This window comes from Lissotriton vulgaris, chromosome 1_2 (assembly GCF_964263255.1).
Source record: "Lissotriton vulgaris chromosome 1_2, aLisVul1.2, whole genome shotgun sequence".
Taxonomy (NCBI): Eukaryota; Metazoa; Chordata; class Amphibia; order Caudata; family Salamandridae; genus Lissotriton; species Lissotriton vulgaris.
In genome coordinates, this window is record NC_141686.1 from 311,173,879 (window position 1) to 311,190,567 (window position 16,689).

Consider the following 16,689-nt stretch of genomic DNA (forward strand, 5'->3'; position numbering starts at 1 on the left):
GAAAGTGAGTTGGGTGGGAATGACACGCCTGCACTGTTGCACGAATTGGAATTGAAGCAAGCAGACTATAAAGCCTGTGTCACGGATGCGGCTAAATTGATGCGGTCTAATCAATTTGGTCGACTGTATGATGTGGGTGACAAGGCTAGCAAGCTTCTTGCGTGGCTGGATAAGACTGAGCGTGCGAGTCGTGTTGTTCCTTCCATTGTTCGTGATTCGGGTGAGACTGTCTCTGATCCGGGTGAGATTGTTGAGTGCTTTGTTGACCACTTCCGTATGGTTTACACGCCTGTTAGTGATCGAGATGAGGCCGACTCCAGGCTACTCCTACTGTGTCTGATGCGGACTGCCTCGCTCTGGAGGCCCCCTTTACTGTCGACGAGATCGCCCTTGCAATTCGTTCCCTTCGCTCGGGTAAGGCAATGGGCCCTAATGGACTCCCCATTGAACTTTACAAACTTTGCCCCGACAAGATGGCCGCCCACCTGCGTCACATGTTTCTCGAGGCGGTTGAGGCTGGATGCCTCCCCCTTGAGCAGCGCCTCGCTACCATAGTGGTCATTTATAAGGATGGCAAACCTCGTGACCGTTGTGCCTCGTACCGCCCCATCTCCCTCCTTAATGCGGAACCCAAAATCCTCGCTAAGGTGCTGGCCAATCGGATGCTTGCTGTGATTTGTGACCTGATCCACCCGGATCAATCCGGCTTCATCCCCCACAGAAACACTGCTCTTAATTTGCGTAGGCTCCACAGTGTCCTCGCGAGAGCTTCTATTCTCGCCGAGCCAGCAGTAGTCGCTTCCCTTGACGCCACGATGGCATTTGACACTATTGAATGGCCCTACCTATGGGCAGCCCTCGCTAAATTTGGCTTTGGCCCCAATTTCATCGCATGGGTCAAGCTTCTTTACGAACAGCCGCTAGCTCAGGTCGCGGTGAATGGTAGGTGCTCAGACCCCTTCCCCTTGGGCCGTGGCACACGTCAAGGCTGTCCCCTTTCTCCGCTTTTATTCGCTTTGGCACTCGAACCTCTTGCCGCGTGGCTCCGGTGGGAACCCTCTATCAAAGGGATCCGATGGTCCCCTGACCTCGAGGATCGTGTCTCCTTGTACGCGGATGACATCCTCCTTTATCTCACTTCCCCTCAGAAGTCACTCAATGTTCTCTTCGACGTCCTCACGTCCTTCGGTAAGAACTCTGGACTTGTCATTAATTGGACCAAGTCCTGTGTCTACGCCATAGCTGGTACTCTGCCGCCTCTCCCCCGCAGATTTCCCATCCTGGTAGCGACTGACGGCTTTAAGTATCTGGGGGTCCATGTATCCATGATCTCTTCGGTCCGCTATGAGCGGAATTGTATGCTCCGCTCCGCAGACTGAAGCAGGATGTTCGGCGTTGGCGCGATCTGCCCCTATCTCCATTAGGCCGGGCGGCGCTCTTTAAAATGATGTCGCTCCCCCGATTCCTCTATGCCCTGCAAAATTTCTTCGACCCTGTTCCAGCTCGCTATTTCCATGAAGTCGAGAGTTTACAGCGGCAACTTATCTGGGACGGCCGTGCCCGCATTGCCTTATCCAAGCTCACGCTCTCCTGGTACGACGGAGGTATTGCGCTGCCGGATATTAGACGATACTACTGGGCCTCGCACCTGAGCGCCATCAACCATGCGGCATACTCTCCGGAGCCCGCTCCTGCCTTTGCTTTGGATAAACTGCTGTTGCCCGGTGGCAACTTTAATAGGGCGCTGTATTCTAAGGCCCCCTTCCGACTCCTTACGGGCCCAACGAAATGTGCTGTGCGGGCATGGCGAGACGCTACGGTGGCCACGGGCTGGGGTGGTAGACTGACACGTATGACGCCACTGTATGATTCGGAACGACTGGGCAACCTGTGGAAGACGAAAGGGTTTGAGAAATGCGACATGATTGGGATTAGCACGGTGGGGGACCTGTGGGCACGTGGCGCGGTTAAGTCCTTTGAATCACTGAAGCTGGAATACCGGCTCGATGATAGGGAGCACTTCCGGTATATGCAGGTGAGGCATGCCTTGTCTTCTGTCTTCCCCTCCGGTACGGACGTTCCGCAGTCCTCCCCTTTGGAGGATCGAGTTCTAGATGGCCACGTCCCAGACAGTACCATCTCCTTAATTTACAAGAAGCTCATTAATAACAGAGCTGACCAGCTCGGGAAGCTCCGGGCTGCCTGGACGGCTGACTGACTTGAATTGGATGACGAGGACTGGCAGTCAGCTGTGTCCTCCCCTAAGGTGGTGGCTATTCCGGCACGACTTCGCTTTGACCAATTGAAAATCCTCCATCGCGTGTATCTTACTGGAATGCGTCTGGTGCGAATGGGTTTGGTTTCGGATGGACGATGCAAGCGTGGGTGTGGGATGGATGGTACCTTTCTTCACGTTCTGTGGGAATGTCCGATGATTGTAGCGTACTGGTCTAGGGTGCATGATGTGATGAGTCGTGTCACGGGGGTCCCATTGCTTCCTGAGGCACGTCGTTGCCTGTTGAATGTGTGGGAACCGTCTGACTGCACTGCTGCCCAGACACTTTGGGTTACCCTAGGCAATATGATCGCGAAGAGGGATATTGCGCAGCTTTGGGGCTCCCCTAGACCGCCAGTGCTAAGTGCCTGGAAAGAGAACATGGACTGGTCCATGTTCCGAGAGAAGACGGTATATGAGGCCCGGGGGCGTCCAGGGAAGTGGTCCAGAGTTTGGGCTCCCTGGAATACTTATCGTGGAGACATCTGTTCTCCCCCGCTTGACTACGAGGTCCCTCTCCCCTCCTTCCCGTGATTTACGTTCCTCTCCTGTTCTCACCACATGCTTTGTTCTCTTGCGCGCGCCACCCCCCCCTCACCATCGTCGTTTCTCCTACATCCATCCCCCCCCCCCCCACCTCCAGCAACCCTTGCCACTATGATACCATGTGTTTGTTTGTTTGTGTTTATTTCGACAAAAACATAAAATTAAACCTTTCTTATCCTATTTGTATGATGTTATGCTCTTGCCGATAATGTTGACGTGAGAGATTGCTCCAGGAACGTACTGCCTCGTATTGCACTTTTCGCTCAGCCTGTTTTTGTCATAGCGGCCGGCCCTGCGGGGTTGTAGGCAGACGCTGTGTATTGTGCATTCGTAAATAAAGGTTTAAAAAAAAAAAAAAACAATTTGTGCTGGTTTGTATCTTATGTGCACTTTTATGGCCATTGACCGAAATAAAGTTATCAATTGAATTGAAGTTATCAAGACGACTAGCATTCTTAAGATTTACATAGGGACCAGCATCGCTATAGTGAAGGGGGTGACAAATTGTTAGCATCCACCTCATCAAATCGAATATTCTGAAGAGCTTGCATTTCATCAGTCTGAAACAAACAAGGCTTCAGGTACTAAAAATACTTGTGAAGAGGTAAAGGTAATGCCGGAGAATCGTCCCACACCATTGTCTGTGCCTTGGTGATCTCATAACAAGATATTGGCAGATGTGTAGCCAAAGCCTGCTCCAGATTTAGGTTAGGGTTGAATCCAGAGTCTCTTAAGTAGAGGCTGGTGCTGAACTAATATAGCCTTTGGTAAAAGAGTCAATGGCATGGCCTCGAGCCTGCAGAGAGCCTGATAGAGGCAAATGGGGTCAGCTAGTGCCTGGGAAGTCCCTGTCCACGAACGCCTGTGAGCCCCAGAGAATAAACAGGGCTCGGAAGAGCTAAAAAAGGACCCTCAATGCCCTAAAAAGTTGCAGCACTGCCTTTGTTTAGGCCTCTATTTGCAGTGAAGGGGTAAATGGTCGGGAAAGATGGGCGCATTGTGGTTTGTGGTCACAGAGACAGATGACTGGCAGGGAGTTGAGCTCTCAGAATTCCAACTGCACCAATTCTCCATGGAAAAAAAGTATTGGGGAGAAGACTTCCTCTCTGGACTCTCTGTGCTTGTTCAGAGAACTGTCCTTCGACTTAGTCTTGGGCTTATCTGAGGACGAAAGACCTGGGCCAACAATTGTAATGAAAACAGGCCGGAGACTTGGAGAGCAAGTGGCCTGGTTTCTTGTGCTCAGTGACGCACAATTTCACTTCCTGCTCCTTATGCACCAGACAGCATTTGTCGAATTACCTTGAATTAGGGTTGGATCCGAGGCATCAAAAACAAGTGTCATACAGCCCGCATCACACATTTCCTTTCTGTACGTATGGCACAGCAAGTCAGTAGTCTTCAGGTGACACATATCCCTCACACACAGTCACCAACAACCGTTCTGGAAGTTGGTGAAAAAAGGTTTGGAAGTGGAGTTCCAGATCCCTGTCTCAAGGTGTAGGAAAAAAAACAGACTTTAGTAAAAGAGAGTGGAGCGCATCTAAGGCTCTGCACCGTCACTTCTGGAGGTGGGACGAGATTGCTGCAGAGTCGGACGGTGGCACCTATTGGTGTATGCCCGGCAGGTATCCCAAAGTGGAGTCAGTTGTGGTTAAACTATCTATCAGAAGTGGTTGATTAGTGTTGCGATTTTCATTTTGGTAAAGTCAGGGTTGGTCAACAAGTATTGCCATTTGCTATTGAGGATACAACGTTTGAAAGTGTTTGTTTATGTAGAGAGACTGGATCGCAATATTTCAATAAGTCAGTGTTCCAACTGGAGGTGCCTGGAGTAAATATTTTGTAGGAAGGAATTGTCCTAATTACTGTTGGGGCGGAGTTCCATATCCTGGGCACACTTCCCAAGAACGATTGCTTCTATGACTTTTTTTGAAGAGATTGATTTTTAGCATAACAGATTCTGCGCTTCTCAGAGTGGCAGCCACCCAAGATTTCCATTTTGAGAATGAGGTATAAAGTCTATTTTGCATGTAAGGTTTTGTGAACAATGCAGGCTGGTTTAAACAAACTTGCTACAATTGGAAGCCATTTATTGGCGATTTGGATTAGGGTAATGCGGACCAATTTTGGGGTGCTAACGAGAAATCTAACCGCTGCGTCAAGGGGTTGGTTACAGTGAAGGCAAGTCGACTCTGGCCACATCAGTGTAAAGAAACATAAGCTGGACGGTATCTTCAATGCCCCAGGATGTAAAGCAGTATCTCTGGGACAGCATCAGACACGTACTAGTGTGGATGTAAAGCACTATCTCTAGGTGAGTACCTGCAATGCCACAGGATGTAAAGCGCCATCTCTACATCAGTACCTGCAATGCCCCAGGATGTAAAGCATCATCTCTACACCAGTATCAACAACGCACTTGTATGGAGGTAAAGCGCCATCTCTACACCATTATCTCCAGGTCAGTATTTGCAATGCCCAAGGATGTAAAGCGCCATCTATACACCCGTATCAGCAACACACTAGTATGGATGTAAAGCATCATCTCTACACCAGTATCTGCGATTCCCCAGGATGTACAGCACTATCTCTGGCAGTACCTGGAATAGACCAGAATGTAATTTCCTATCTCCAGGCCTGTCCCTATACAGCCCTGAGACCACAGTATGTACCTTACTCCCTCCAGGCCAGTTTCCACAAATACATCTTTTTACCTGCTTAGCACTAGTATGTAAAGTGCTCACAGCGCACATGCACACAGAGGAGACAGCACAGCAGCATAGCAAGGGTGCCACACACCCTAATGCAAGTAGCGAGCATTGCTCTGTCCCCACAGTAGAAAACATTCATGATCTGGGTACCTCTGAATTCCGGTATCTCTATACTTGAAGCGCTGACATAATCACTCCTGAAGCTGCAGAAGATCATGCGTGAAACCATGCGGCTTACATGCGCTATTCCTCGGCACAACCTCATTGACTAAACGGTAGGCCAAGTCCGGCAGATACAGAGGAAGCGGCAATGTGAGCTGTGCATGTGTTGAGGAAGCCCTGCTCCACAGAGATTGCTTTGTGCAGCCAGGCCATAGAGTAAATCTGCTGGAGGGCCAGTTGTTCGAGCCACTGTTCCATGCATGCGAAGATCTTGTTAGAAATGAACACTTCACACACTGCATAATGAAAAACCTGTGCACAGTTACCTCTGGCTTGCAAGTGCCCACCACACAAGCCTGCAGACCCACTGATAAAGTTATGCATTCATTGATTAGTAAATGTCCATCTTGGGGTAGCAGTCTTCACATACCTTCAAATCCCAAATCTTGATTTGAGAATCCATGGTGCCTGTTCCGAAAATGAGACCATCAGGATGAAACTGCGCACAAGTTAGGGCTGGGGAGAGACAAGAGAAGATAGGTTCAATGCGCTGGAGGAGGGATAGAGGGGAAGCATCAGGCACAAAGAAGTAGACAAAGGAAGAGAAAGGAAGCGTGCCAAAATGGTGGGAGATCGAATTAATGGTGTCAAGAGTATTGTGGCTGAGGGAACTGAACGGAGTCAATGGGCAGGAGGGGGCGACAACGTGAAGGCTAAGCAAAGATGGTGGTAAGCTGGACAGTGATGAGATGAATAAATCGAGAATGTTCATGCGATGAAAGACAGTTTCTAGTATGGTAAGGTTTTGAAGGGAAACTAAACCATCCCTGGGGGTGAAAATAAATCAGTGAAGAAAACAGATTTTGTTCAAGGAAACTCGAAAGCAAATATTAAAAATTCTTAGACTGAAATTCTATTAACTGGAGGATGGATCTTGGTCCTACATCAGGCGGATGCATTATACCTCTGGTGGCCACGAGTGAAGACCTTTCGAAATCTGTAGACAGCTTTCAGGAACATTTTCCTGGGCCTATACGACTCTCACATAGCTCAATAAAAATGCTAAAACAATCTGACACTACAGAAAGCTCAATGAAATAGCAAAGGCAACCGTTTCTTGACCTTTAAGGCAGACATTTAGGCCAAAGTGGGGTTGCGCAGTCGAGGCTTACTCTTGGAGGATGGTGTGGGGTTAGAACACCTAGCTCAGCCAGCACATTCAACACACAATTACTCTTTCGGGAAAAGAGAGGTCTCAGTCTCATTAAGTCCATCATTAACTATTTAGCTCAACTGCAGATCCTGGTTATTCTTCAAATAAAATGCGGATGAGGGTGTCCAATCAAGAACAAGAGCTGCAAAGAGCCTTGAGACATACAGCGCTAACAACTGCAGAAGCCGTGCATTAAAACGACGATGGATAGGAGAAAACGCTTGGGGAGGAAAGTGAAAAAGATGGTGAAAGGATTATAAGTCGATATAAAAATCTGCAGGTTTTAGAAACCGATGTGTACATTCTTAAGAGGGCTAAAAGGGTCTAGATTCTTTGCGATTATGTGGAGAAGGATTCTCTGGGTTGAATGAACCTTACCACAGCCAGACGCCTCATCTGTCACCTTGGTGAGAACACGTCCCATGTGGATATCCGAGAACGCCCAGTACTGAAAAACAGAACAATCGATATAACCATCGGAGGGGAAATGTTTGGTCCAGACAACAGCGCAAGTGCTCAATTACGGTCCATTTAAGAAAGAGAAGCAGCAAATCAAGACAAACATCCAGCATGTTAGAAATACTGATTTTACTGCTGCAATATCCAGCATCATTTTGTTTTTACACTAAGGAGTGGATGCAATAATATAATTTAGGAACTTGATCGGATACAACAGACTACATCTGGAAATTGGGTTCCTTGAAGCTTGCATGTGCATGATTGAAGCTCACAGCATGTGCACAGAGGCTCATTTGCACATGCTTGGAGACCAGTTATGTTTACAGCTGCTCAGTAGCATCACAATGACAACAGTGATATATACTGGGACTTTTTATGCTTTAGTAAAGAAAGGTTTCTCCTCAATTACCTACTCCTGTACCACTGCACAATTATGACCCTAAATCTCACCGGATGAAAAACACAAACATACAAATATACACAACTCTCAACCTCCCACGCACTTAAACACCTCAGTTCACATTCATTCACAGACAGCATATTTCCCTGCTGGACAGAAAGCATGATGCCTGCCTCTCCCTTGCCCAGATTAATCGCTTTGTTGAACAAGCACGGGCGTAGAAGTTAGTCTTTTAATCAGATCTATGTACCTGGTCATCGGAGGAGCTGAGCAGATAGTCTCCAGTGGCGTGAAGACTCAGGCCGGTGACAGCACTCTCATGAGCCCGCAGGACCTGTACGCAAGACGTGTTTGGAACAGACCAGATCCGAATGGTTGCATCGGGTGAGGCTGAGAATACCAGCTCCTGAGGGATAAATCAGACAACAGCATGGAAAGTGATCAACCTTAGAACAGAGGGGTGGTTCTGGGTCCGGATTATTCTTAGTAGAAGAGAATAAAGTCATCATCAGAAAAACGATTTGTTAGTAGGGGGAAACAACCATTATCTTCATCACAAGGTGGCCAGTCAATGCCAGGGGCGTAGGTGGTGTGAAAGTTCTCAAAAGAAAAGCAACCCACTTACTGTCTGCGCTACTATTTACATCAAACAAACAAGTGAGAAAGGAAGAAGACATGATCTAGTACAAACAGCAAGTAAGACCATTTTTATGAAGCATAACATACAACTGGTAGTACCAAAAAACCCAGTTGAAAATAAGACAAGGAGAGCCACAGACTTGACCTGAAAGTAAACACACCGATAGACCAGAATCAATGGGGCACCACAGCCTTACCTGTGAAGGATGGAAGACCACGCTGGTGACCTTCTTTGTGTGACCTTTGAGAGTTGCAAGGATCTGTTCAGAGCTCTTGTCGAAGACAACCACATTCTTATCCGCCCCACCTGAGAGAGAGAGAGAAAGATGCAGTGAGTGAGACTAAATGTGAAGAGTCACAAAACAAGCCATTCATAGGACTCCAGAAGAGAACATGGGCACATATGTCTCACAGGTATATTCCTTAGACAATCCAAGTCTCCTTCACACTATGCTATTTCGTTTACATACAGGATCTCCATGAGAGGAGTTGGTTTGGGGGGGCTGTCTCCTGACCAGAGTGAATTAGGCTAACCTGGTTTAAAGTGAGGATGATTCCAACTGTAGTGCTGTAACCTTCCACCCTTATCTGTGTTTTGTAATCTGATGTCTTGGAGGGGATTTGCAGTGTAAGATTCACAGCTTTCAGTCCTCAATGTAACCAGTAACCAAAGGTTATGCCTTCTGTTTAAATCTATGGGGTCTAGGGAAGCTCTGTATGACCGGAAGGAATGCTCATGTTTTATACTCAAGTAAAATTTCACTTTATGTCGGTCATTACGATCGAATGCTCATGTTTTATACTGTCCTACTAGGTAGTAAGAGCAGGCATACCCAGTATTTTCGCTAACCATTTTCTGGTCTGGCATGGTTTAGGCATGACCTCAGAACAAGTAGCCTGAACCCATAAGGGTCACTAATGTTTGGTCTCTTCCCTTTGTTTCCTTGCATACATGCAGATTTCTCCTCAACCAAACTTTTTTAATTTTTTATTATTTAACTTCCTTTATCCAAGGGCTTTTGATGTGGGAATTTCTGTGCGTGTGTCCTTGAAAGGCAGCTATCCCTAGTCCATGCCCCTGGAAGGACCTTTTATTGAAGGTGCATACACCACAAGTGAGGGTGGCACGGAAGGTTTCACCGTCGCTCTTTGATGTGTCAAAGGGCAGTTAAAGGTTTCGGTATATCCTGTTGTAACAGCTTGAAGTAGGTGGCTTTGAAGTAGCCTGAGTTGTGTGGTACAGGGGTTGTGAAGCAAAAAGAGAATGGATCTGGTCCTGGTAAGTGAAGGATAACAAGAAGGAGTGAAGGGGAAAGTAGGTGATGATGGGGAAAGTAGGTGATGAAGGAGAAAATGCGAGGAAGCGTGTGGAGAGGAGATTCGAGAAAGTGGGTAGTGGCATTTAATAAGTGTGGAGGGAGAATAGGAAATGAGAAATGGGGTGGGAGTGAAGAGATGTGATGTGAGGAGGTCAGGTAAGGGAATGCAAAGGACAGGATGAGAGAAAGGGGAGAGGAGAGAAAGGTGAAAAGAGGTGCGGTCGATCCCACCTGGAGGGAAAAGAACAAAGAAAAAAATGCAGGAGAAAGCAGATATGACAATTAAGGAGGAGGTGAAGGAGCGACAAAAGACAAAAAAGTGAGAGGTGGAGGGGTACAGCAGGAGGAGTGTTGAACTAGAGGTAGGTGCACTGGCACGGAGAGAAAATGTAAAGGAGAACTGATGGAGAAAGGCGAGGAGAGAATAACTGGAGATGAAAGAATGGGAGGTATCTGAGGTCCTGGGTTGGGGTGATGGAGTAGCGTTACAAAAATGCTTACACTGGCACAAAAGGTGTATTTGGGGTGGGTAAAAATCAGTAAAACTAACGCCACAGCTCGAGTGTTGCTTAATATTCCCAAATACCACTCTCTCTAGCAGCGTCAGACTGCTTCATTGGCTTCCAGTCCAGCGACATGTAGAATTCAAAGCTCTCTGCCTGGTGCACAAAGCACTGTATGATGGGGGAGCATTGGACATACAGAAACTCTTTCTATGGTACTCCCCGCAGCGGGACCTTAGATCAGCTAACATAGGACTAGCATGGGTACCCTTAATTCGAAGGGCCAGATGGGGGTGAAGAAGCTCATCCTATCGGGTGGTCAAACTCTGGAACATGTTGCCGGTCACTATTAAGTTACAACCTAATAGACTCCTGTTCAGGAAAATGATCAAGACGTAGCTATTCCGCTCAAAGTGAATTGCCATTGTCCCATGAAACAGCACACGCCACAAGCTACACTCAGCGCCAAGATGCCTATAAATACTTTACTTACTTACAGAGGAGTGGGTGTAAAGGCAGAGGGTATGGGAAGGTGCTTATGGACACACAGAAAGGAGAAAGGCATTCAAAGTGTGGGTAGAATGGCCTTTATAGAAGAAGCCAGAAAGTAGAACTTACTTTCAGGTTGCATCAATCCTAAAATCTCATGTTAGCACAGAAATTTCTCAAATTACAATATCGTTAAAGACTACAGAACTGCTAACTGTTTAGCTGTACAAATGACCCAAATTACATGCTCAAGATGCAAACTAGAATTTCATCCCAGATTACTTAGCAAATAGACTGAGGACTCAACACAGCAGAATAAATCTAGCCTTCAGACTGCAAGCATCCTATGGCATTTCTTCTGGTGGTTTGAAAACTCACCTGTGAGTGTCTTGTTGGTGTCGGAAGGGCAGAGGTCGAGGGCCAGGATTCCTGGAACACTGGCACTGTGTAGCCCCTGAAGGCGAAAAAATAAATAAATAAGCGCTCAAACACAAGAAACAAAATGTAAATAGAACAAGTACAGAGCTTCAGGAGGCAGACAGCATACAAACAATGAACAGATTTCAATGAATTTAAAAAGGTTTCAGGAATTCCAACCAGTGTTTCTACAGTGTGGTCTTCAGCTTCAGGTCACACAGATCAATTTTAACTCCAATGATGGCCATTAAAAAGGTCCCCAGATCATCACTGCAGCAAGGGTTTCCCCCTTAAATGGCTTTCCAGGAGACACAACAATGTGATTCCATGAATACCGGCACTGACACTGTAATGAGTGTCCTTTGTAGTGTTCTGGCCTTGGGTCACCAGGCTGCCTGTCAAGATTGCACAGCTGACTCTTAGGGGTAAAGTGGCAGCTCCTTCTGCAACAGAGCTAAGGTTCTTTCATGGTCTTCAGTGTTCAATGAAGCTCTAACAACTGTTGCCAGAGTGCCAGCATGGACACAAAGAGGACATTTTGTCAGAGTTTGCCTGCGACTCATTCGGATCTGCATCCTTCCATCCACGTAAACTGAACAGAGAGTGGGCATTTCCCCAAACTGTGCAAAGCTAAGCAGATTTAAAGGAGGCTCTAGATCTTTCAGATAGTTTGGGGAGAGAGTGAATCACCAAGGCTCACTTTCATTTTGCAAATTAAAAATACATTCCGCAACAGAACAGACTTTCACTTCAGACTAGAGGGTGAGGAATATTGATAAGAAAATCAGACTCATATCTCTAATCACATTCTGATGAGAACTGGTGCTGCCTTACAAACACAAAAAGGAATTGGAGGTAGGAAAAGCATCTATGAATGAGTGCGGGGCAAACAAAACTGCAAAATGTGTCAAAAGTGCCCTCACCCACTAATAGTGGGTCCCTGACGGGTGAGTAGCACACTTTATAAACACCGGATTGATTGATTAATAGTGGCATGCTTCATCATTGTGCTTGCCAACAACAAACCTACGAAGCCCAATGCCTGGGATGAAGCATAAGTTAGAGGAAGGCAATACAAACATAAAAGTCTGAGGGATCTTAATGTGGAGAAACTAAATTAAATGTGTTTAAAACTGGCTCAGGAATATCCTTAACAACTTTTTTTCATGGATTTTCTGGTCCGGGTTAAAAATACTACATAGGACGGTCATGATATGGAAAGTTATTATCTCTGCATCTCTCCCATCTGCAAAACTTCACATGTTTCAGCTGTTTTCTGTTGCACATAAGAGTCGATCAGCCTTCGTCAGGACTACAGATCCCATAGAGCCCCTATTCTCCAACCTGTATTTGTCAGTAGGCTGAGGTCTGACCCAATCTGGTCTGTTACCATAAAAATCACACTGCAGAAGTACAGTTGCATCTAATGAGCCTTTGAAATTGGTGTGCGAGCCAGATCATCTCCCTATAGTCACACATTATACCGCCCTGAATAGTATATTTAATCCTGACCAGGAAACCATGAATAAAGGTTGTTGGGGATATATCTAGGCCAGTTTTAAACACGTTTAATTCACTATTATAACATGTAACCATTTTCCCTTCTACCTACCAACCTCTACCTTTGAGTGAGGGTTTCAGAGCCTTGGCTGTGGAAAGGAAACGAGGTGCTTAATTTTCATAATGGAACTCTTACAGCCATCGCAGCACATGATGGACGTCGGACAATTGATTTACGCAATTGTTTTACGATCAGTGATTGAAGCCAAGGGGGACAGGAAGGTAATACTATATCCTGATTGACATGAAAAGGCAGTACAACTCTACGTCAAAACTGAGCATGAGAACTCAACACAACTTTGTCTTTATGAACCTATATAAATGGTCCTTCAACTGACCCAGTGTGGCCTAAATTTAAAGACAGGGACTGCAGCGAGCATGAATCGAGAGGCTCAAAGGGCGCTCCCGTAAGTCTTGACAATGTGAAGATCCACTACAGGAGCAGACGCCCATCTATTTGAGAATATTAATTTGAGACCCTTCGTACAAGCGTTAATTGCATGGATTTTGGCAACCGACTGATGTTCCCTGTTCTGTAGGCAGCCATGGATTGCTGTCAAGTACACTTGTACAGAAGTACCGGCTAGCCCAACGAAATTCTAACATGTAACAGGAGATTTTTGGGACTCTTGCTACAAACAGTTGAAGAAAACATAACTAAAATGTTTCTATTTTGCAACATCCATGCCAACATAGTGGCTTCTGGTTTCTCTTATAACTTGCTTGCATGTTTGTGGTAGTTGTTAATACCCACAATCCAAGTCCAATATTTTAGGAGTCAAGACTCAAGATTGAGCAAACTGAGTTTGGGATGGAGTAGCATCTCTTGATTTCGACTGAGGTGGTTTTGGCAGAGGTGTCGTTTGCTGTGCGGGTGAACAGATCTCTACGGGTAAGGAGTAAGAGTTCGTATGGCCACATTAGGGGTATGAGTTAGTTTAATAGGTTCGAGGTGCAGTTTCGGTACTACAAATTGAATATGTGATAACTGAGAGAAAATAAAGGAAACAAATATCCCTCACTAGTTAATGCATGCAAAGTGTTGGTGTTTTGCTTTTTTGTGTGTGTAGTAAACAGGTCTACCATTGGCATCCCCTGACAGTGAAAGTACTGTTTGAAAGTACTGTTTGAATGCCAGAGAGTTGATCTCTCAAGCACGTGTGTTCATGTTTTCTTCTAAAGAGATCGGCAAAAGCAGTGTCTACCCCAGAAGATGTTCTGCCGGCTGTTACTTAGAGATTGTAAAGCCCAATGCCAAATTGTTTGTAATGTCTTGGAGAGTTGCAGATAGTGCAGGCCTCCTCGTCATTCTACATAGTAGTAGATCTTAGTTATATTTCCTCTTTAAATTAAGACCAAAGTATTATTTGAAAAACCCAAAGAAATACATGCACCACCTTATGCTTCAGCACACTGATGTGAAGTTAGTTTTGTGTAGACATTGGCTCTGTATAATAAGGGGGGCCATGTGTATACCCTGATATGTCACAGATGTATCCGTATTGAAGATGACTTGCTCCTGGGGTGGAGATCCAAGAAACTATTAACAAGTTCTTCTTGGTCCACCATTGCAATTGGTGCTGAACACTGGGCTCTACAAACACTAAATCCCCCCCGCCCCCTCCACTTCCCAGCTGCTTGTGACCACTGTCTGGCTAAGCACTGCTGAAGCAGACGTGTGTGTGATCCTGGGTTCAGGACTAGCACCGTACATGACGCCGTCATTCTTAACAGTTTCATTACCATCTGGTGAATAGAAAGTGGCCTTTGAAATCCCATCACTTTACACTGCTGAGCTAGGCTTGCCTATAAGTAAACAAGGTTGGGCTTCGACAAGGTGATAATATTTTTCTGCAAGGACTGTGAATCCCAACAAGTGGAGAAGGAGCATAACTTGCTGAGCATGACTATGCCTTTTTATGAATTTTCCCCTTAAGTGCGCTGCCAGCAACTACTGCTAGACATTTTGTTACAAGTAGGCAAGAATCGGTTGCGCCAAACATTAGGACTTAGAACTGAAATGTTCCATTAACAACAAACGCCAAGTAGTGTTGATGCATCGGGTATCTTGGAATGCAATAATATGCATCTTTTGGTTCAACTGTCACCACATAATCCCCCAGTTAGAAGTGGGGTGACATCTTGTATTATAACCGTATTGAAAATATTTGAAATAGCAGTTCATTGCTTACAAATCCAATATGTACTTAGTCTCTTGTCCTTCAAGTACCCTGAGGACACTCCTCGTTTCTGTTGATTCCCAGGCACTACTTTGATGGCCCCTTTTTTGGAAGCACCCGCAACTTTTTGAATGCTGGATACCAAAATGCTGTCAAAGGATAAACAACTGGAAGAAACCTGGGATGAACGCAATCAATTCATAAAGTACAGCCTTTCTGCAGTCAAAGCAAATATATATATGTAGTCCAATCCCCCTCTTCACCTGGAAAAACGGGTCCGACACATGCTCGGTGCTGTTAGCTGATTTTTATTTTCCAAATAATGCGCTGGGTGGAAAGTTGACAGAACGCTCGGCAGACGCGTTTCAGCTTATCTGCTTTCTTCAGTGCCACGTTTATATATATATATATATATATATATATATATATATATATACATATATATATACATATATATATATACACACACACAAACATGTGCTCAAGGCCACGGACATGGCTGAAACACGTCAGAGACAGCACAAGCTTTTAATAAAACTGTAAGCTATTAGCACCAGCGAATTCAGAGTCCATCATATTTGTACGTGCACCCTTGCACTTGGATTATCGTTTGGATAGATATCTATCTAGAACTATCTATCTACACATATATATATATATATATATATATATATATATATATATACACACACACACATATATACATACACACACGTGATACTGGTGTACAGCAACGCTACGGCCATAAATTAAAGGACTATACAATAACTCTCATCCACATTACGGCTCCACTCCATCTAGACGCAAAGGATATGGCTTCACCATCCTCCTGCATGGTCTCATATAATCTAACTCACTGTACCGTAGCAATGTTTCATTCATTGGAAATTACACTGTAGGTTTTACAAATTGTGGCGTACACACGGAGTGATGTATGTGGCACAGTAACTGGTTGCCTGGTATTGGATTTATTGCCTATTGCTACCATATTGAGTTTGGGCTATGCCACCCTCCGGGGCATATTCCGACGACTGATCTCCTCTCCCTCGTATTTCCATCCTTCTTTTGTATTTTGTGATATGTTTTATTTCGGTGCTTCCTTACGGATGTCTGTAGCTTCGAACTGCATATCAGACCCCCCAGGATATTGCGGCATAGATTTGCAAATTTAGCGGCACAAAAATGGAAATTTAGCGGTACAAAAACGGAAATTTAGCGGCATTATTGCACCACTTTATTTTACTCTTAATCATGCCTTTTTAGCCTTAAATCAATGTAAACTGATTTAGCAGATTATTCCACTGTAAAATAGGCATGTTTAAAGTGTCTGTACAGTGAGACTGCCCCCATCTGCACTGTGCCTGTTGCAGCAAAACAGCTGGGGTGCTGTAAAAGCTAAAAGGGCCATAGTTCGGAGGGCCATTAGTGCATCATGTGAACATGGTGTAGTTAAGGAGCAACCTGGTGACTAAATGGCGATGCAGCACGTTCCTTGTTTACCCGAGTCCTGGTACAATCACCCCCGGCCCTTGAGACTCAGTTTATACGCCTTTGTGTTGAGTATAGCTGAGGTATGTGGTGACCGATATTAGGGCATTAGGGCAATGGGATTGGGCGGCTGTCTTGTTTGGCCAAAATTGTAAATATCGCGGCCATCGTGCGAGTCAGCTGATTTTGTGATAATTTTGTGAATAGCGAAATCGCGAAATGCTGGAGGGTCTGATCTGGCACCTCAAAGGAATGATTTCATGACCAAGTGGGCGCCATTTTTCACTGTTGATTTCTCTGATGTTACCAATTTTTCAGCTGTCTG

The 16,689-nt window shown here is 45.5% G+C and overlaps 1 protein-coding gene across 1 annotated transcript in view; it reads right to left on the reverse strand.

Annotated features, from left to right (window-relative positions):
- PRPF19 (pre-mRNA processing factor 19) overlaps nucleotides 1–16,689 on the reverse strand; it is a 65,383-nt gene that overhangs the window by 16,295 nt on the left and 32,399 nt on the right. The window contains exons 9-13 of the mRNA XM_086953334.1: nucleotides 11,098–11,173; nucleotides 8,606–8,715; nucleotides 8,020–8,175; nucleotides 7,289–7,358; nucleotides 6,128–6,213 (exon numbers count right to left, since the gene is read on the reverse strand). Of these exons, the coding sequence (XP_086809460.1) occupies nucleotides 6,128–6,213; nucleotides 7,289–7,358; nucleotides 8,020–8,175; nucleotides 8,606–8,715; nucleotides 11,098–11,173 (498 nt within the window). The remainder of the gene's footprint in view (nucleotides 1–6,127; nucleotides 6,214–7,288; nucleotides 7,359–8,019; nucleotides 8,176–8,605; nucleotides 8,716–11,097; nucleotides 11,174–16,689) is intronic.